The sequence below is a fragment of the Ambystoma mexicanum genome, chromosome 4p (genome assembly GCF_040938575.1).
Source record: "Ambystoma mexicanum isolate Mex_15411 chromosome 4p, UKY_AmexF1_1, whole genome shotgun sequence".
Classification (NCBI taxonomy): domain Eukaryota; kingdom Metazoa; phylum Chordata; class Amphibia; order Caudata; family Ambystomatidae; genus Ambystoma; species Ambystoma mexicanum.
In genome coordinates, this window is record NC_090927.1 from 45,056,296 (window position 1) to 45,078,572 (window position 22,277).

Sequence of the window (22,277 nt, forward strand, 5' to 3'; positions counted from 1 at the left end):
ATGTTTGGGTCTTGAGAGGATCTGAGAGAATCTGAAGAAGGGGTGGGAGTCCCCTTCTTATAAATACGCAAGTCCCCAGTTGATTGGACTAAAACTAGCCTGCCTTAGTGGTCCAATCCCTATTCTTGAACCAAGCAGACTTTGCCCTTCGGATGTCACACCCAAAGTGCTTTGCTCCAGAGGAAGTGGAGGGGACAGGAAAGAGAGCGGCAGAGAGAAACAATATGGTGGAAGTCTCCTTCCTTTGACCAGAGCACTCCTGCCTACTCTAATCACGCCCCTTCCCTCTAAGAGCAAAGGCCTTTAGAGATTGCAGCACCATGGAGTGAGGCTACTCCTTCCACTTGCGTGTGCTCCCTTGCTGCCTGGGCCAGGACAGCTACCTGCTGTGTGGCTGTCTCTGGTGGAGGGTGTTAACTGCCCTCACAAAAGAGATCAAACAGGCCCAGTCCTCCAGGTTCCCGTCCTGCCATTTTGCAGTCTCCACCCGGCTGCCCAGAAGACACATCCCCTTCCCCAGCAGAGCTGACACATGGTCATATCAATTGGGATGTGGCGGCCATGATCATATGTAGTGCCATAGCTTTATTTGAGAGTTTGCCCTGCCACCTGCATGGTTTACTTCTGATCATTGCAGTTTTGTTACCAGGCGGGGGTGGGGATATCTTATATGCTGTTCCTGTGCTGCAGAGACTTTTCTGTTATTCCAGTTGTCGAGTGGGCATCTTGAGACCTTGGAACTTCCTTTGCACTGTGGTTAGAGCAGGCGCTGCGGATCAGGCTACTGAGGCAGCACGGCACAAGCACACTATGCTTTTGGCATGGAATTGAAGACCAGTGGAGTCAGGTTAGCAATTCCCCTTTTGGGGATGGAATTACCTGCATCATTTTTGTGTTAATAACAATTTTTTTTTAAAAGCCAGGGCTTTGCACCCTTGCCAGATGGCAATTCCTCACAATAGCAGTTACAGTGCAAAAGGGGCACTTGCCATTAGCCATCGGCTAGAGGTAATTGACTTTTAGCGAAATGGTGTGCATCTGTAAAGAATTGAGTTGGCGGATGACTTTCTATGGCTGGCTAGGAGCTTGCAACAGTTAGGGTGGTTTATGTGGAGTGGGCACACAATCAGATCATGGGATGGTCAGTATGTGATGGTTAAAGGAATAGATTGTGGACTATTGCCACCACTCCTCCCCTGCAATGAGTACTCTTGTAGGACCGGTTGGGGGAGCCAGGGTGCAGGAGTCTCAATGCCGGGACTCGGTGTTCATAAAGCAATGTGATGCTAATTAAGACAAGTCCTGAAAGCTGGTGCACTGAGGAGTCTACAACATAATGAGGTACACGTCCTGAATTCCAGGGGTTGAAGAGGGTGGGGGTGATTCAAAGCATTCTTTGCCTAACACAGATTTTGCAGTAATTGCACCTGGCTGGTGCCATTGGTTGGGGTGTGGTACCTGGCCTATTGATGGTGGAGATTAGAGATGGTCCGTGTTAGGGCAAATTCTTACCAATGTGCTATTTCCCTTCACCTTAGGGACTCGCAGCAATTTTGCTGGATTTTTGAGGATTTGAGTTTTTTACCTGGAAAGAGTGTGAGCCTTTTTTTCCTCACTCTTTCATGTATTTTGATGTGTGTTTTACACTTGTGTTCTTTGATTATGGAGTTTAAGTTAACTCCATGGGCATCATCTTTTCATGTGTGTTACACAGCACCCTCAGTGCAGTGACACAGGGGTGTCTTTTAGACTTCCCAAAGGTTTGAATACATTCTCTGGGATAAGCTACTGTTTCCCAGAGAATGTAGAGTGAAATTGACTTTACTAGTCTTTCCAAATTCCTAGGCCTAGTACACACCATCTTACCATGGAGTGCTGGAGGGGTTCCATAGTATCCCCTGTGTCTAAATACTCATGTAGCAGTCAAATGCTACCCTTTCCTATTGAAAAGGCTGGTGGCAGTGGTTTTACAATGAACTACCATGATTTTTCCCGACCGCGAACACAGGTAGCTAAAAATCACGGGAGCCGTGTTTTTCAAGATGGTGCCTTAAGCCCCTTTGTTTAAACAGGTCCCGGTCTTCTTTTTTCGCTGTTTCTTTTTGGAAAGGTCCTTCTAGTGTTTGTCTCTGGGCGCCAAACCAGGTTTGGTCCCTTTGTCCGTATGCTTTTGGCGTGCTTCAGGACTGAAGACCGACTCTGGCATCTGAGTGTCTGGGGTGGGCAGGAAGTGAGGGAGGTGCCCGAAACTCCCTGTGCATAGTCTCCTAGGACACCCAAATGCACTCTGGCGTGATTGGCTGGCTGACTGTCCGGCAAGGACAGCCACCCTGCTGGGTGAGTGACAGCTAGGCTGGAATGAAAGGGAGACAACTATTAAAAATGCAAGTCTCTTGGACTGGAAAGCAGAGTCGACCACTGGAACGAAAGAACCGAAGAAGAGCTGGAAGAGGATGGCTGCTGCAACTCCTGGCCCGGTGAAGCCCTGCTGCAGGTCCGAATTGCCAAGTTCATCTCGACAGAGAAGCCCCTTCAAGGACGACCTTTGAGTTGGTGGGACCATCAACTCATAAGCCACCTGGATACCATTCTCAAGGCTGGTTAGGATTGACCAGGGAGAGGGACACCAGCTTGTTGTGCTTGAATCTACAGCTACTGAAACTGAAGTGACTCCATCTTGTTTGCTTTTTCCGACGATCCCGGGCAGTGCAGGAGTCCCCTGACGTCCTCCGTCTTGTCACCACGACTGAGGCTCAGGCACAGTGAGATATGCAGGACCTGCCAGGAACCACCGACTTCAGCTGCAAGTCTTTCTTCATACTAAGGTACTGTGCCAACCCGATTGAGAGAACGCCACTCTGAGGGTGAAAGTTCGTGAAACTTTCCCAACTTGCAGGCTTAATCAGCTTGTGACCCGACATATGATTCTTTTTCGCCTAAACTACTTCTGAGAACTTTTGCGAAGACTTTACCTTTTGATACCAGAACTGCTCCTTCCTATCCAGAACACTAGCCCGTGGACTTTGGCCTGGCCTATTGACTTGAATTGAGCTCTTCTGGTGAACTGAAACTATTTGCACTGTTTAACAAGTATATGTGATCCATTCTACTTACCTTGCCCCTTTTGCTCACTTCGAAGTAACTGAACTGCCATTTGGCTCCTATTTCAGGGGAGCTCAAACTGTCTCAAAATCCTTTGTGTGGAAGTGTATTGGTATATAATAATTAAGTTACCTCGTTCTAGTGAAATGTTTTCTAAATGATTGTGTAATCAATTAATAAGTGTTTTTATCAAGAAAACTTGAGTATAAGTGTCTACTTGAACCACTGTGATTGAAAGACCTCTGTGTAACCTCTTGTACTGCTCACATTCACTCTTGAGATAAGCCTGGCTGCTCAGCTCGCTACCAAAAACTGTGTGGTACAGACTTATACCAAAGGTTGGTTTGGCTAACACCTGGAGTCCTAATTGTGTGTGGTGGTCCCAGAGGGTACTGCATGCAATTCTGCGCAACAGTCAGTTGAGTAGAGCCACTGGGAGCCATTAATGGGCTGATTGGGGCTTTCAGTGTAGAGGATGTGGGATCTCTTTCTACTTTCTCCTGGGTGCAGGATGGACACAGCGTACATATTCCTGCACTTAAATTACCCATTTGGGCCAAGAAAACTGCAGCTGAAGTAATTGTTACCTCGGACCCCCCTGTGCATGGCGAGCTTTGAATCGCACAAGAAAGACAGAACTTGACGTTGCACATCAGCTGTCGTAAGTGTTAAGAAACCAAAAATTACCCACCATGCGTTTTCCTGGGATTAGTAAGGGCTCCGTTCAGGCCGCATTCTCTGCTTTGTGACGCTGTACTCGTAGAATGGAAACCACAGCAGCTAGAATATCTTTATGGGTGAGGGGATATAACCCAGCATTTCTTTCCTCTGATTCATGTAGAGAATGAGGCAAGGCATCCACTTTTCTGTTTTGAGTTGCTGGAAGAAAGGTGATCATACTGCAGAGAACAGACACACCCACAAGGCTTGTCTACTGTTCCTGCATTGTTGAGTATGAAATATTGAAGATTGCAGTGATCTGTGCAGACTTCAACACTAAGGATTCCCCCTTGAAGTTCTTTTTAGTTTTTTTTTAGTTTTGCAACAAAATGGCACTGATGCCTTGGCCCAAGGTATCAGTTTCCAGAACAAAGGGTAGGGCATTGTCCGGGGTGCTATGCCAAAGCCCTAATAAATGCCTATTTGAGAGATTGGAAGGCCGCCCTTTCCATTTCAGCCCACTGGAATCTTCGTCTGGTGCTCAGAAGATGGGTCAGATCTTGTGAAAGCCGTGCAGAGTCTGCTCTAAAGCCACAGTAAGAAATTGCAAAGCCGAGAAACGCTGAACAGATTTGAGATCATGGAGGGTCTTTCCAGTTTATGATGGCCTGTGTCTGTAAGTCCATTTGAATACCATTACAACTGATAATGTACCCCAGGAAGTCAATCAAAGCGACATCAAACATGCATTTCTCCAGTTTGGCCTATAAATTGTTTCCTGAGGCGCTCCAGGACTTCTTGAACATGACACACGTATGACTCGGAGGGTGAAAACACCGGGATATCATCAAGGTAAACCCACATAAAGCATTGCAACTCTGCCAGAGCAGTACCAAGATCAAAGGGCATCGCCTTGTATTCGTAATGCCCAAAAGGCATTTAGAAGGCAGTTTTCCAATCGTGTCCCGGTCTAATTCAGACTAAATGATAAGCACCACAGAGTTCCAGGTGGGAATACATCTTGACTTCCCTTGAGGACTCCAGCATGTCTTTTATCAAGGGACATGGTTATATCCTTGAGTGTCGTTGCATTCAATAAACTGTAATCAATGCAAGGCTGAAGGGTTCCCTCTTTCTTGTACACGAAAAATAGGAGATCCCAAATGAGAGTCTGAAGGAGTTATATACGCATGGTCAATATTTGTATGTTATTCTTTTTAAAGCAAAGACCTACCTCGAGAGCAGTGGAGCGCTGTACAGACTGAGGGTAGCCAGCGTTTGGGCTGGTATCTTTTAACAGTAGTGCAGTACTGTGAGGTGCGGTCTGTGTGTTGGTTTGTGGAGAGCCTGCAGTTCATCCCATAGTTCCTGTAATGCTTCATTTTGGGCTCCATAGGATTAGTTGTGCATCAAAATCTGTAAAGCGGCCCACTCCCCTTTGTCCGCTTTGTAAGGAAGGCATGGTATCAAAGCAAGACAGAGACAAGTGATCACAGTTCAAGGGTGTTTATTATACTGTAAAATGGGTGATATAAACACCTAAGCTAAACCTAACTCTAATATGGGAGCAAGCTACGACCATCAAATAATAATATGGTCCTAGTGGAGTCCAGTCAAATAAAGAGGGCCTATACTCAAAATAAACTATTGCCAATCCTTACTGCTACGTTACAAAAGAGTGTGGGATAATGTTCACAAGAAAAGAAGGAAGTGTTGGCCGGGGTCTCCCTTCCCAATGTTTTTAGCACGGGACAAGGTGGGATTCTCGAGCACGGCACACTCCTGGGCTTCTCCAGCACGAGGTTACAGTTCCTTTTCCAGTATCAGGGCCTTCTGTGCTTAAGTCTCTTCTCATGCAATGTCTCTTGCTTCAGAGGGCCTGATATGCCAAAACAACAAAAAATAAAGTTTCTTCTGGTAATCTTTACATGGGGTGAATACCTGTCACCTTTGGATCCCCCTCGGCCGGGCCCCGATCCTTCTCTCAATCGTCAGCCTCCCTCAATCAGGTTCAGACCAACCACTCACTGTGGACATCCCTCAGTCGAGTTCACACTTGTCATCACAGTGTTCATAGGTGTATTAACACTATGCAGGATTCACTTCCCCAGTCAGGCTTTCTTTTAAGCCCCCAGTCAGACTTCACATAGTTCTATCATCGCTATGATTTAGCAGGCATTCCTTGGTCGGGTTCACATTTGCCCCAGTATCACAGTTCCATTGTTTTAGTTTTTCTTTTCCCCTACAATAATCGAAAATCTTAATGTCTTTTTAAACAGTAGCACAACGTTCAGATTAGGTCCCCCTCGTCCGCGCTCAGACCTTCCGAAGGACGATCACATCTCGCCGGGTCACTCTGTTAGCCTACGGCATGCACTGGCTTCCTATGCTCACAGTTTGTACGGCGTTCGCCTCAGTCGGGCGGCAATGCTAGTTCACAACAACATAACATCTTCTTTAGTGTGTCAAGGACTTCGATTGTACAAAGGATTTGACTTCACCCTTGTATGACCACCTTAACACCTTATACCGGCCTTCCTTAAAGCCTCTTGGCACTTGTAGTTTCCTTTATTCGCAATGTTCAACAGTCTCTTTGTTCAGGAGAGGGGCACCAGCTAGAGACCTTCGACTGAGCGCCCACGTGGCACTGGACCACTCTGACTCTGGTACCCAGTTTGTTCATCAACAACCTTTTGTTTAACTTATCTTCTTACTACTGCAACCTCAAGCCTAACACAAGCCGGTCGACTATCAGTTGCTTCTGACTCACCGGCTGTGTTGGACTTGCTTTGTCCCTTTTTGCCGCTGGAGTCAAGGATGGTACGTTGATGGCCAACCCGCCTCCACGTCCTGGCAATCAGTGCGGGAGCGTGCCATGTACCGCTGACATCCGTCGCACCACCTGCCAGCTGCGATTCCTGGTCTTGCGTGTCTTTCATCGGAGGCTTTGCGGGACTGGGTTAAAAAGAACAAGGGCAACTCACTCCTTGACGTCCTTTCTGGTCTCACCACCTTTCTCCTCAGTTTGAACTGCCGTCCTGGAATGGCTGTTTCGTCGTGCGTTCAGCCTTGCACAGAGTGTGCTTGTGTGCTCCGCCTTTTATCCCTATGGGTAAGGGAAAGGGTAGTCAGGTGTGTGTAGTTGTCGGTCGAATTTTATTTTGACGTTTTTTATTCGAAATGGGGGGTTCCCCCCAACCCCCATTTTTTTTTTGTTTTACCCATTTTTTTTTTATTCACGGACCCCAAAATATATATATAATTAAAAAAAGGGGAATTTTTTTTTCTACATTTATTTTTCGACATTATTGTCAATCTACATTTTTTTTGTCGACATTTTGCCTGACCACCCGGTAATTGTCTGACCCTTCTGTTGGGACATGTCGGGTAAACGGCTCGGGTATTAGTCCGTTGTCGTTCACGTTGTGAGAAAGTATTTGTGTTGGAAAGGGGGGAGGGTAGAATTTCTAAGTATCCTACTGGTCAGGATGGGGAAAAGGTGTCAAAAGGAAGGGGGTACCGCGTCTCACCCTTAGGTGGCCCACTTCCACTTCCCGAGGATCCCTCAGGTGATCCTCCCTTAGTAGTCCACCCGCAGGAACTGGATCCAATAGCGATGGCCGTGTCCTGGCCACCTGGATGACAGATCCCTGGGCACTAGTAAGTGATACACCTCCAGGTTTCTCACACCTCGTACTAGATACACGGGTCTTCTGCTGATGATCCAGAGTAGCGTTCTAGGCCCAGAGTGTAGTCTGCTCTTGTGGAAGGACCGTGTGTGGGGGGGATCCCTCTCTCCCTTCGACCCAGCACTGAATGACTCACTCCTGTTAGTTGGAAGATCCTTCTCCCAATACCACAAAAGAAAGATCTCTTGCGTATTAGCATGATATTGGAACAGTGATAGACCCTGATCAAGGGTAGCCAGAAAGAAGGGAGACAGAATTGAAGGACAGAGACTACCAGAAGATAGCATACGGATGTTTGATCATTCGGCCCCAGAGCCCGGCATTCGATTATTGCATTGAGTTTGTTATTAGCATGCATGTTAGTCTTGATAGCGACGGCATCAGTTAGGTGCGTCTATCTACAGTGTTCACTGTGCCCACATAGTTCAATATCTGGTATCTTCAGCCTTGTTGACCGTCCTTTGCACCCCTCTGTAAGTCTGTCTATAGTTTTCATGACACTGCATTTAGTGACGGCACCGTCCTGGTGCGTCCGTTTACTATGTATATACCTGAAAACAAAGGTATATATTAGTTAGTCTTTTTATCAATGTTTTGAAATGTATCGCTTATGTTTAGAATAAGGAATATGTTCTGGGGATGTCCATGATGAAAGACTAGTACAAATCTGAAATGCATTTGGCACAGAATTATTATCTGATCGCCGCCTTTTCATTGTACAAACAACTCGTTTGGAATTCGACCAATAGAGAACTTGATGGGGAAAGGTGTACTGCGATATATATTTTCTGATCAGTAACTTGATTTTTCAGGTGAAAGTTAAAGTACCAGTTGCAGTGTTTTGCAAGGGATAAGGTGGCACCACAGGGTTGTTTTCCCTGGTCTTGGTTTTAACATTATATAGGCCATTTGCTTGTGAAGGTGGATAATGCTGCCTTGTCCTAATACCTATTTGTAATTGTTAGTAGTTCTTGAGTAAATCAAGGTTGTGCCCACCCCTCCTTGTGTTTTCACTGCCAAAAACTTGTCCCAAGGAGAGAAATGGAAGATGGTGGAGGAAATATTAGGAAGAGAAGAAATCGGGTGGGGCAGAGGCAAGGAGGCCCCTGGGCAAAACTGGCACAGTGGGGCAAGTGGTGCCTCGCCTAAGGCAGCATTCTGACACCCAGTATATCCTCCATCTACAGATTTTTCAGACACATTTTATCATGTATTATTTCTCATCAGAAATGTGTTCCCAATTAATGACCCAAGACCAATATCAATATAACCCTTTTATATTGAGTTTTACACATAAGTACAATAGACTGTGTAATTGGTATTTGAATGAGGAAAAAGTAGTAATAACCAAGCTCTAGAATTATGTGGGTAAATCATGAGTCTGAAACAATAAACACCTCCCTGATTATGAATGGTCTGTGGACGTTTGATAACATTTACTGCAGCCACTTGACTGAAATGCAGAGGACGCACTTTAGAGAAGATCCCTTTGCTTGGAGAACGTCTCCTGCATGGAATATCTTTATTCAGAGTTTGGTATTAAGATATGGGTTGCCAGGTAGAACAAGATGACTCTTATTTAAGCAATATACCCCGAGCGGCGGGGGCATTACCGACTCAGGTAATGCCCCGGGGTCATAGTTATAGGCCCAGAGCAAAGCAAGGGCCTTAACGAAGGCCCCGGGGCATTACCAGAGTCAGTAATGCCCCCGCCGCGAGGGGTATATAGCTATTAGTACCCCGGCCCGCAAAAACTGCGTGACCGGGGCACTAAAAGCTTTTTTTTTGTCCCGAAACGCTGCAGTGTTTAAAAAAAAAAAAAAGACAAAAAAGAAAATGGCCGCCGCCATGGAAAGGGAAAACAGAGTCCGTTTTCCCTTTCCATGGCGGCCATCGGGAGCGGACGCGCTGGGAACACAAGTGTTCCCAGCGCGCCCGCTCCTGAAAAAGGATCAAAAAGAAGGTAAGTGGGGTTGGGAGGGCGGGAGTGGGATGGGGGAAGAAAAAAAACAAAAAAAAGTACCTGCGTCCCCGGCGAGGGACGAGGGAAGCCTCCAGCCGTCTGGAGGCGCGGAGCAGGGAAGGCCCCGCTTTTAGTCTACACACGGCTGGAGGCTTCCCTCGTCCCCGGCCGGGGACGCAGGAACAAGAAGGTAAATTGGGGGGGGGCGGTGGGAGGGAGGGAAGGGAATAATAAAAAAATACTTACCCGAATCCCCGGCGGGGGGCGAAGGCAGCCTCTCAGCCGCGGGGAGGCTCGAGGCGGGGATGGCCCCGCTTCGAGCCTCCTCATTGGCTGAGGGGCTGCCACGCCCCCTGCCGGGTACTAAAGCCGTGGAATCCCGACAGAGGGATTCCCGGCCTGGTAACGACTCGGCGAGGGCCAATCAGAATGGCTCTTTCATTCTGATTGCGCCCTCGCCGGGTACTAATTGGATATAAGACATTGGGGAATCCCCAGTATATTTCTGAAATGGCTGAAAGAGGAGCTGTGGGTGATCCGGTTAAGACGGGTGCTGGGAGATCGCCTTAAAATTCCAAACATTGAAAGTATTTCTAGAGTATGTAATGAAAAGGGAAGGGTGTGGTCACTAAGGCATCTGCACCCATTTAGGGCTCTGCACAAAGACTGAATAAAATGCAGAGGAGATTTGTAGAGAAATGGGATCGGAAAGATGCAATATTCTGGCTTGGAGCTTTAAGGGGAAAGGAGGTTGCCTTAATCTTGGCTATGTTACGACTTTGGTTTATAGTTTGAAACCTTAAAGACATGTGAAATAATTGTAAACTAATGAAACACTATTTCAAAAATAAAGAAACTGTGCATGTCTAATGTTTCTTTTTTCTTTGTTTAAAAAAGAATGTGTCAATTTTCTTTTACAGTTTTCTAAAGCCTGCACAGAAAAAGCAAAGGGTTAAGATGTAAAATGCCCGAAGAATGGGTTTACCTGTAACAAAAGGGAGGATGTTGGATATCTTATGGAATGGACGTTTCTAGAAGGCCAGTCTGGTCAAGAACTGGGGGTGGAGGAAGCTACGCATTATTGAAAGGATTTCTATTATCACATGCATTGCATATTCAGAGTGTCAAGGTAACCGGGAGAAGGAAATGCTTCTGAAAAGTAAAAGAAAATGCATGGATGAGCAGGAGACCCGAAAGCAAGGCTGAATTGGAATTACTATTTAATTCTAAATTCATAGCATGTTTATTCATAAAAGAATGCAAATAGTAGAAAACAATATCAGTGCATTGAATTTGAAAACACTACATACCAAGGTTGGATCCAATAACCCTAACAAACATGTTCTTTTCACAATCAGCATACTAACAACATAAGACATTAAAGCATTAAGATTCTCTGAGACCACCCAAATGGGAGGAGTTGTCAAAAATTCAACATGCATGGACAAACAGAAGTGAAAAATCGAAGCTCCTAAAAAGAGCTTTCCTTTGTACAATGCATTATATCCAGGAGCGCACTGAGAAATGAATATAGAGCATTCTATACAAATGGCTGACCCTGTAATGAGGTTCACTTTGCTGTGGCATTCTTGCTAAACACAATCCAAGCTGGAGAAATGAAACCCCCAGAGAAACCTTGCCAGGACAATGAATGCCATAAAAGCTTCAGTCTGAAAACCCACCTGGCTCAAAATGAAAAAACCCACACAGGAGAAAATCCTCATCAGTACACAGAATGTCATAACCGTTTCAGCCAAAAAACATATCCAACTCTACATGGGAAGACCCGTACAAGAGTAAAACCTTATCAGTGCATTCATTGTCAGAAAAGCTTCAGTGTGAAAAGCAACCTAACCACCCATGAGAGAAGCCACACAGGAGCCAAACCTGATCAGTGCTCTGAATGTCAGAAATGCTTCAGTGTGAAAAGCGGCCTAACTATCCATGAGAGAAGCCACACAGGAGCCAAACCTTATCAGTGCTCTGAATGTCATAAATGCTTCAGTGTGAAAAGAAGCCTAACCACCCACGAGAGAAGCCACACAGGAGCCAAACCTTATCAGTGCTCTGAATGTCAGAAATGCTTCAGTGAGAAAAGCCACCTAACCACCCATGAGAGAAGCCACACAGGAGCCAAACCGTATCGGTGCTCTGAATGCCAGAACTGCTTCAGTCAGAAAAGCAACCTAACCACCCATAAGCGAAGCCACACAGGAGCCAAACCTTATCAGTGCTCTGAATGTCAGAAATGCTTCAGTGAGAAAAGCCACCTAACCACCCATGAGAGAAGCCACACAGGAGCCAAACCGTATCGGTGCTCTGAATGCCAGAAATGCTTCAGTCAGAAAAGCAACCTAACTACCCATGAGAGAAGCCACACAGGAGCCAAACCTTATCAGTGCTCTGAATGTCAGAAATGCTTCAGTATGAAAAGCAACCTAACCACCAATGAGAGAAGCCACACAGGAGCCAAACCTTATCAGTGCTCTGAATGTCAGAAATGCTTCAGTGTGAAAAGCAACCTAACCACCCACGAGAGAAGCCACACAGGAGCCAAACCTTATCAGTGCTCTGAATGTCAGAAATGCTTCAGTCAGAAAAGCAAGCTAACTATACATGAGAGAAGCCACACCGGAGCCAAACCGTACCAGTGCTCTGAATGTCAGAAATGCTTCAGTGTGAAAAGCAGCCTAACTATACATGAGAGAAGCCACACAGGAGCCAAACCTTATCAGTGCTCTGAATGTCAGAAATGCTTCAGTGAGAAAAGCAGCCTAACTATCCATGTGAGAAGCCACACAGGAGCCAAACCTTATCAGTGCTCTGAATGTCAGAAATGCTTCAGTGTGAAAAGCAGCCTCACCACCCATGAGAGAAGCCACACAGGAGCCAAACCGTATCAGTGCTCTGAATGTCAGAAATGCTTCAGTGTGAAAAGCAGCCTAACTACCCATAAGAGAAGCCACACAGGAGCCAAACCGTATCAGTGCTCTGAATGTCAGAAATGCTTCAGTGTGAAAAGCAACCTAACTAAACATGAGAGAAGCCACACAGGAGCCAAACCTTATCAGTGCTCTGAATGTCAGAAATGCTTCAGTGAGAAAAGCAGCCTAACTAAACATGAGAGAAGCCACACAGGAGCCAAACCTTATCAGTGCTCTGAATGTCAGAAATGCTTCAGTGTGAAAAGAAACCTAACTACCCATGAGAGAAGCCACACAGGAGCCAAACCTTATCAGTGCTCTGAATGTCAGAAATGCTTCAGTGCGAAAAGCAGCCTAACTACCCATGAGAGAAGCCACACAGGAGCCAAACCTTATCAGTGCTCTGAATGTCAGAAATGCTTCAGTGAGAAAAGCCACCTAACCACCCATGAGAGAAGCCACACAGGAGCCAAACCGTATCGGTGCTCTGAATGCCAGAAATGCTTCAGTCAGAAAAGCAACCTAACTACCCATGAGAGAAGCCACACAGGAGCCAAACCTTATCAGTGCTCTGAATGTCAGAAATGCTTCAGTATGAAAAGCAACCTAACCACCCATGAGAGAAGCCACACAGGAGCCAAACCTTATCAGTGCTCTGAATGTCAGAAATGCTTCAGTGTGAAAAGCAACCTAACCACCCACGAGAGAAGCCACACAGGAGCCAAACCTTATCAGTGCTCTGAATGTCAGAAATGCTTCAGTCAGAAAAGCAAGCTAACTATACATGAGAGAAGCCACACCGGAGCCAAACCGTACCAGTGCTCTGAATGTCAGAAATGCTTCAGTGTGAAAAGCAGCCTAACTATACATGAGAGAAGCCACACAGGAGCCAAACCTTATCAGTGCTCTGAATGTCAGAAATGCTTCAGTGAGAAAAGCAGCCTAACTATCCATGTGAGAAGCCACACAGGAGCCAAACCTTATCAGTGCTCTGAATGTCAGAAATGCTTCAGTGTGAAAAGCAGCCTCACCACCCATGAGAGAAGCCACACAGGAGCCAAACCGTATCAGTGCTCTGAATGTCAGAAATGCTTCAGTGTGAAAAGCAGCCTAACTACCCATAAGAGAAGCCACACAGGAGCCAAACCGTATCAGTGCTCTGAATGTCAGAAATGCTTCAGTGTGAAAAGCAACCTAACTAAACATGAGAGAAGCCACACAGGAGCCAAACCTTATCAGTGCTCTGAATGTCAGAAATGCTTCAGTGAGAAAAGCAGCCTAACTAAACATGAGAGAAGCCACACAGGAGCCAAACCTTATCAGTGCTCTGAATGTCAGAAATGCTTCAGTGTGAAAAGCAACCTAACTACCCATGAGAGAAGCCACACAGGAGCCAAACCTTATCAGTGCTCTGAATGTCAGAAATGCTTCAGTGCGAAAAGCAGCCTAACTACCCATGAGAGAAGCCACACAGGAGCCAAACCTCCCCTGCAGTGAATGACGGAAAGCCTTCAGCCAAGAATTCTAACTTAATACAAAAAACCCATGCATTAAAAGAACCATACTACAGCGCTGAATGTCAGAAACAAAATCGGCCCTTAATGATCTTTAATTCTCTCTGTGACAAACTACAGAGGACAATACCCTGCAGAGAAGCCCCCTGCATGTCTGGGAAGCCCCCTGCATGTCTGGGAAGCCCCCTGCATGTCTGGGAAGCCCCCTGCATGTCTGGGAAGCCTCCTGCATGTCTGAGAAGTATCTTCCAGAAATGAAGCAGCTAATCGTGTGGATCCAAACAGGAGTAGAACCTTCAGTGCTTTGAATATCAGGAAAGCCTGAGTCAGAAAGGCAACCAAAATCGAGATGGGTGAAAACACAAAGGACACAAAGCTGGTCAGTTCACTGCATGTCTGAAATGCTTTAGTTCCAAAATCAGTTTAAGGCCACATGAGAAATCCCTTTCTGTGTAATGGACGTCAGAAAATATGATACAAGTCTAATTCAGAGGCCTGCAACCTTTTGGATTTTATTTATTATGCACCAAAAACCATACAGGTAATAGGGGGTGCTAAAAAGATTCAAGAACGCACATAACGCACAAGACAACCTATGATAACAGACCAGCAATTTAGTTAATTCAAACAAGTGTTTTGGATCTCCAGATGTTTTGGAGTACAACATCCATCAGCTCTATTGAGCATAGTTAGTGGTTAGCGCTTATGGGAGTTGCTTTTCAAAACACCTAGAACACTGCAGGTTGCAGGTCGCTGGTCTAATTCAACATGAAAGAGCCAAGTGTCTGTCATAAATTCAATTTTACTCAACATCACAGAAACCGCACAGAAGCAATCCTGTATTTCAGAAATGCTATATTGAGAAAAGTCCACTCGCTTGGCATGAGAGACTACGTGTGATATTTAAGACAGAAGAGTGCACGAAGAGAGAGGAGATGATGAAATATCAGGAAAGGCTCACAAACTGCAATCAGAATGCAGACGTTGGTTTAGGACAGAAAGAAGATGGACATCCGGTTCCTCTCTGATAGCGCAGCAGTTGAATGCTAATTAATCATTAACATCAAAATGATGATCCTGCTGTTCCCTAAGTATGCAGAATACGAAGCAACTCCCCCATGCAGTACATCCTGCGGAACATTCAGACACTGATTCCTTTCAGCAGTAACCATGACTACGAAGCAGACCCCCCATGCAGTCCATCCTGCGGAACCTTCAAACACTGATTCCTTTGAGCAGTAACCATGACTATGAAGCAGACCCCCCCCATGCAGTCCATCCTGCGGAACCTTCAAACACTGATGCCTTTGAGCAGTAACCATGACTACGAAGCAGACCCGACATACAGTCCATCCTGCGGAACCTTCAAACACTGATTCCTTTGAGCAGTAACCATGACTACGAAGCAGACCCCCCCATGCAGTCCATCCTGTGGAACCTTCAGACGCTGATGCCTTTGAGCAGTAACCATGACTATGAAGCAGACCCCCCCATGCAGTCCATCCTGCGGAACCTTCAAACACTGATGCATTTGAGCAGTAACCATGACTACGAAGCAGACCCGACATGCAGTCCATCCTGCGGAACCTTCAGACACTGATGCCTTTGAGCAGTAATCATGACTACGAAGCAGACCCCCCATGCAGTCCATTCTGTGGAACGTTCAAACACTGATGCCTTTGAGCAGTAACCATGACTACGAAGGGAACCCCCCATGCAGTCCATCCTGCGGAACCTTCATACACTGGTTCCTTTGAGCAGTAACCATGACTACTATGCAAACCCCACATGCAGTCCATCCTGTGGAACCTTCAAACACTGATGCCTTTGAGCAGTAACCATGACTACGAAGCAGACCCCCCATGCAGTCCATCCTGTGGAGCCTTCAGACACTGATGCCTTTGAGCAGTAACCATGACTACGAAGGGAACCCCACATGCAGTCCATCCTGCGGAACCTTCAGACACTGATTCCTTTGAGCAGTAACCATGACTACGAAGCAGACCCCCCCATGCAGTCCATCCTGTGGAACGTTCAAACACTAATGCTTTTGAGCAGTAACCATTACTATGAAGCAGACCCCCCATGCAGTCCATCCTGTGGAACGTTCAAACACTGATGCCTTTGAGCAGTAACCATGACTACGAAGCAGACCCCCTATGCAGTCCATCCTGTGGAACGTTCAAACACTAATGCTTTTGAGCAGTAACCATGACTACGAAGAAGACCCCCCCCATGCAGTCCATCCTGTGGAACCTTCAAACACTGATGTCTTTGAGCAGTAACCATGACTACGAAGCATACCCCCCAATGCAGTCCATCCTGTGGAACGTTCAAACACTAATGCTTTTGAGCAGTAACCATGACTACGAAGCAGACCCCCCCCATGCAGTCCATCCTGTGGAACCTTCAAACACTGATGCTTTTGAGCAGTAATCGTGTATCTACGATGCTATCTAAGATGAAAGTGCCTCAAAGAAAGCTTATGAATAAAGGGTACATATAATTAAATCAAACTTAGTGTAGAGCAGCACTGCGCAACCCGAGGCTCTCCCAATTTGGCCTCATGATCACAGCCATTGATTAGGCTAGCTAAGGCTGATGGAGTTTTAGTCCAAAATATCTGTACAGCCAAAGGTTCCAGAACCCCTGGCCTAGGGGTTAAAACCAGCAGCTGTGAAAATGTCGTAAAAGAAATCTATGAAGTGGTTTTATGAAGTGAATTTGGCCACATCAAAGCTCTAGGAAGAAACTTGCAGCTGGAGTGTAAAAATAGATGAAGCATCCTCGCGCTCAGACCAATGCTGGAAAATGAGACATTTCAGCTATAACACTCTTAAAATGACCTCCCAGGTGTTGATTGATTTACTGACATTTGCTCAAAAAGTGGGTGAGTTACATGACTTTTTCAGTGAGCAATCAAAAAACAGACTTGACTAGTCAAGATTTTAAGTTAATTGTTTGAGATGAACAGTGAATGATATCCTATTTAACTATAGAAGGTGTAAGGTTTTCAGATGGCCTAACTCTCAAGTTAGTGTTTCTTAGGATTTTCCATCTGAGGTGAGATCTATGAGAAACACTTTGTGGCACAAGACAAGTTTCAAAGTACATGCAACTAAGTAAGACAGACACAAGTGATCACAGTTCTAGGGTGTTTATTGAACTTCAATGGATTGATTAAACGCCTATCCAATTCTAAGTCTAAAATGGGAGCAAGCTACGACCATCAAATAACGCAGTCCTAGTAGAGTCTTGTCAAAATAAAAGGGCCTATACTAATAAACCTATTGCCAATCCTTACTTCTAAATACAAATGATGTGGGAAACGATGTTATACAAAAGAAAAGTGTTCAAGAAATTATATGTCAGGATATTTGAGCCGTTCGTTCTCCTTTCCCACGTTTTCAGCACGGGACAAGGCGGCACACTTGAGCTTAGCACATTCTCTTGCTTCTTCAGCATGAGGATGTATTTCCAAACCTCAATATCAGGGCCTTCTGTGCCAAAGTCTCTTTGCCATTCAAAATATCTTATTACAGAGGGCCTGATGTGACAAACAAACATTCAAAGTTCCTTTCTTCTCAGGATTTCCTTAAGCCCAATTTCTCAGGTGATTCTTTGTTGAACCAGGGGCCCCCTCCACCGGTCTCAGACCCACCTTAATACAATATTCTCAATTGGTCTCCCTCCGCCGGCCTCAAACCATTTTATCTCATTTTCCAAACCTTCCTTTCTGTATCAAAAATCGAAGACTTTCGACTGTGCGTAGGATTTTGCTCGACCTTTCGCAGGACCACTTCGATTCACAATTCTTTCCTCATTACAACACTTTAACTTTCACTTCTGTCACTTCTCAGCTGGGTACCGTATAGAGACCTTCGATTGAGCACCCACGTAGTGCCGGACCACTCTGTCAACGATATTGTATCTTTCCTTTCAAAGTTCAAGCATTCATCAGCAGTTTAACTTTACTCGCGTCTTTCATCAGACACGTTTTAACAATGTTTGTTCCAGCGCTCGTTATACACTGTTGCTGCTTGCAACCTTGGCTTCAACACAGACCGGTCTTGTATCAGTCTCCTCAACTCACCAGCTGTGTTGATCTCTTTGGCGCTTCTTTGATTGTGGAGCCAAGGACGGTACCACAGTGGCTGCAGATTCTCCCCAACTCGATTAGTCTCGCGGGAGTGCCCCGAGTATCTCTGACACACAATGCAGGGTTCTTCAGCCTGGTTTCCTGGCCTTCCTCTTTTTAATCTGACGATTTCTTGAAAGCAATGTTTTTTTGCTGAAAAGGTCAAGGTTATCTCCCTCCTTGCGGACCCTTCTCGATCTGACGTCTTTCTCCCCTTGCTCAGCTGCCGTCTTGAAACTGCTGTCCCTTTGTGTGCTTTGCTTCGTTCAGAGTGTGCTTTCGTGCTCCGCCTTTTATCCATGTGAGGGAAGTTCAATGGAAGTCAGGTGTGAGTAATGGTCAGTAATTGCCTGACCTTGCCTGACCATTTCATTGGGACATGTCAGGTATACTGCTAGGGTGTTAGTCTGTTTTCTCCCAGAGCGGGCTGTCCGTGTGAGTGTTCATGTAGGAAAGGGGGGGGGGCAGAGCTCCTAAGTATCCTACCTGGTAGGATGGGGTAAAGGTATTACAGGGAAGGGGATACCGCATCTCGCCATCCGGTGTCCCACTCCCCGAAGACCCCTCACCCAGGTGATCCTCCCGCACTGGTCCACCCCCAGGAACTAGATCCAAAAGCGATGGCCGTGTCCTGGCCAGCTAGATTACAGATCCCCAGGGACTAGCGGGTGGGACACCCTCTGGTTTCTCACACTTCTCAGCTGTTCTAAAACTGCATCTCCAGATGGGCATATGACAATCTAACTTGGGCAAGCAATCTATTTGTACACTCCTAGGGTTTAACAGTTTGTACCGTTTCCTGTATGTGTGCATTTATCACTTGTATAATCTCCTGTGATGCAAGAATTGTGTTTTGGTCACCTAGAGTACTGGGGTGGACGTTACTGGTGTTGTAAGGGTGGCACTCATTAAATCTGGGTTGCTTCATAGCTTCAAACCACTCTTGTAATGGGTGACATTGCATGGAGAAGCCTATGTTACTTTTGGCATTCCATTTAACATGGTTTCTGTGTGAGCTCTGGCAATTCCTACTTAATGCAATGTTGCAAGCTCAGTTTTTCAAACACCGAATTCTCCCCATGTGATAGAAAGTTAGCAAATCATTTTCTCATGGTGATTCCTGCACCGAGGATATTGTGGGTCTCATTCCGAGTTTGGAGGTAATTTGGTGGTAAATCTACAGAATTCCCACCAAATGTGATTACGGTTACCGCCACTTTGTCAAATAGGTTTACCACAGGATTACAAGTGGAGGTAAATCGTCATCTTTGGAGTCCATAGGGATTTTGGGCAGATTTAGTGCATGGTAAATTCACTTTTTTGTGGGGGTTGTGCAAAGTGGCAGATTTACCTCCAGCTTATTGTATGAGGTAACTGTCACGAATGCTGGGAACCAGCGGATTATCCTCCAAATCTGATAAATCAACGTCCACCTCCCCTTTCTCCTCACCTGTCTCTTCCGGAACGGATTCTCGTCTGGAGGTCTTATTCTTGGGCTTCTTCTTCTTTGTGAAGAGGTACGGCCGTCCGCGGGAAGAAGCCACCCTGATCCCCTGATAGACAGGGAAGCAGCCGGCCCCCGTCCCGCAGAAACCAAGATGAGAGGAAAAAAGCAGCCACTTAAAAAAAACCTCTCTACGGATGTAGCTGGTACTGATGCTGTGCAGGAAGTGATGACTGGTAAGCCCGGGAATGCAGGAAAAAACCGGAGCAGGAGAAATTAAGGTAAGTTTCTCGGTGTAGCAGTAAACTGGAGAGTCCGGAGATGCTGGTACTGAACAAGGAGCAGTGCGAGGGACTGGAATGGAAGCACCGCCAGGAACCAGGAACGTGATCCAGGTGAAAAGAAGGAGAGGAGAAACCCCGTACGGTAAGAGGACCAGAAGGACGGGAAGGCAGGGAAAAGGAAGGGAGGAAGAGAAGCTGAGAGAAAGGATTCCGCGATAGACACCGCGGAAAATGGCAACAGGAAAAAAGCACGGAAACAAAGTAGCACGGCAACAAGGCAAAGGAAACAAAGTTGCAACGCACAGAGCCCAGGGGAGGGCGTGGCTATATACAGAAACAAGAGAAAAAGACTAGACGTCAAACCAGGAAGTGAAAGGAAAAACAGGGAACAATCTAATGGCGCCGCCAACGCCAAGCCTTCCATAGCCGCCAGCGACCACCAAAAGACGGCGGCATGACAGTATGCCCCCCCCAAAGGACACCCCCCCCCCCAGTTTACCCGGGAACAGACGGTGAAATCGCTGAATCAACGCCGGAGCGTGCACATGAGACACCGGTTCCCAGGAGTCCTCCGAGTGTGGATACCCTTTCCAGTGGATGAGATACTCCAAGCGACCCCGCCGATAGCGGGAGTCACGAACGGAAGCCACCTCATACTCATCGGAAGGAACCACCTTGGGGACTGGATCCCGTGGCAAAGGGCGATGGTAGGGATCACCCTTACATTCCCTCAGAAGAGAGGAATGAAACACAGGATGGAGACGGTGCATGTGTTTGGGCAACCGGAGGCGGAAAGCCACGGGGTTGATCTGGCGAAGTATAGGGAAAGGACCCAGGTACCGGGGAGACAGTTTAGAGGGGCGAAGCCAGCGAGGCAGAAACCTAGTAGACAACCAGACCTTGGTGCCCCTCCGCCATGCCGGAACGGGCAGGCGCTTAAGATTGCAGTATGATCGATACCGAAGACTGCTTGCCCGCAAACATCCCGTGGCAGACTTGTGAGCCTCCGAGATACTGGTAAGTAGGGCATCCACAGATGGAGTGGTGGAAGGGGGAAAGGAGAGAAAAGGAATAAAGCTGGGATGGAAACCATAGGAACAAAAGAAAGGACTGAGACCAGTGGCACTGTGCTTGGCATTGTTATAGGCAAATTCTGCGGTGACCAACAGACTAACCCAATTATCCTGTTGGGCATTTGTGAAGCACCTAAGATACTGCTCCAGTGTGGCATTGGTTCTTTCAGTCTGCCCGTTAGTCTGTGGGTGGAAGCCAGATGATAAGGCAGGTTCCATTCCCAGTCTTTCACAAAGCTCCCTCCAGAACCTTGAAGTATACTGAGAACCTCTGTCGGAAATAATCTTGTCCGGGGTACCATGTAAGCGAAATATTTCTCTGGCAAATACAGCTGCCATCTCAGCGGCAGTGGGAAGACCAGCCAAGGGAGTGAAATGTGCCATCTTAGTGAAGCAGTCGACAGTTACCATGATGCATGAACAACCTTCCGAGGGTGGCAGATCCACAATAAAATCTGTGGATATAAGACTCCAGGGTCTCTTGGGAAGGTCTTGTTGTTGGAGAAAACCAATCGACTTTTGAGTGCTATGTTTGGATCGACAGCATACAGGACATGACTTGACGTAGGTTGAAACTTCTTTGGCCATACTGGGCCACCAGAACCTGCGATGAAGCAGTTCCAAAGTGTTCTTAACACCTCTGTGTCCTGCCGTTGGATCATCGTGGCACCACTTTAAAGCCGACTGACGGGTGAATCTGTCTGGCAGAAACAATCGCTGTTGCTTAAAACACAAACCATCTTGAATGGATAGGTCCTTTGAGAGAGGAGAGGTGGACCGTGTGGCCTTGCAGACCCTTTCCAAGAAAGACTCCACCGAACAGATTACCTTAACTTCAGGAAGCATGAGACTGGGAAATTCCTTCTGAGACATGTCTGGATAAGGCCTTCTAGAAAGGGCATCAGCTAGTATGTTCTTGGAACCTGGTAAGTAGGTCAATGTGAAATCATATTGGGAGAAGAAATGCGCCCAGCGAGCCTGACGGGAGTTGACACATTCCATCTTTTGCAGTATTTTAAGATTCTTGTGGTCAGTTCTGATTTCAAAGGGATGGTTAGCCCCTTGTAGGAGATGTCTCCATTCTTCGCATGCGGATTTCATGGCTAGGAGTTCTTTTTCTATCACCGAATAGTGTGTCTGGCTGTCATTCAGTGTCTTGGACATGTAGGCAACAGGATATTCCAAACCTTCATGTTCCTGTAGAAGAGCTGCACCAATCGCCGCAGAGGAGGCGTCAGTCTCCACAATGAATCTTAGATTCTGATCTGGTTGATGAAGTACCGGGGCAGAGCAGAATTCCTCTTTAAGTCGTTGGAAAGCTCGGTTTGCCTCAGAAGTCCAGAAAAAGGGCATTGAAGACTTTTTTAACAGCTTTGTAATGGGAAGAACTCGATCCGAGAAACCTTGGATGAATTTGCGGTAAAAATTGGCTAGCCCTAGAAACCTTTGGACGTCTTTGATGGAATGGGGTGTAGGCCATTGCAAT

The 22,277-nt window shown here is 46.4% G+C and overlaps 1 protein-coding gene across 3 annotated transcripts in view; it reads left to right on the forward strand.

Annotated features, from left to right (window-relative positions):
* The window catches only part of LOC138452954 (zinc finger protein 91-like), a 61,470-nt gene that overhangs the window by 31,109 nt on the left and 8,084 nt on the right, over positions 1–22,277 (forward strand). For 2 of the 3 annotated variants that reach the window (XM_069605326.1, XM_069605327.1), the window contains one exon: positions 10,335–17,138. The exons of the other annotated variant lie outside the window; for it this stretch is intronic. In XM_069605326.1, the coding sequence (XP_069461427.1) occupies positions 11,031–13,835 (2,805 nt within the window). In that variant the 5' untranslated portion in view covers positions 10,335–11,030 and the 3' untranslated portion in view covers positions 13,836–17,138. Of the gene's footprint in view, positions 1–10,334; positions 17,139–22,277 lie in introns of those variants that run through there. 3 annotated transcript variants of the gene reach the window in all.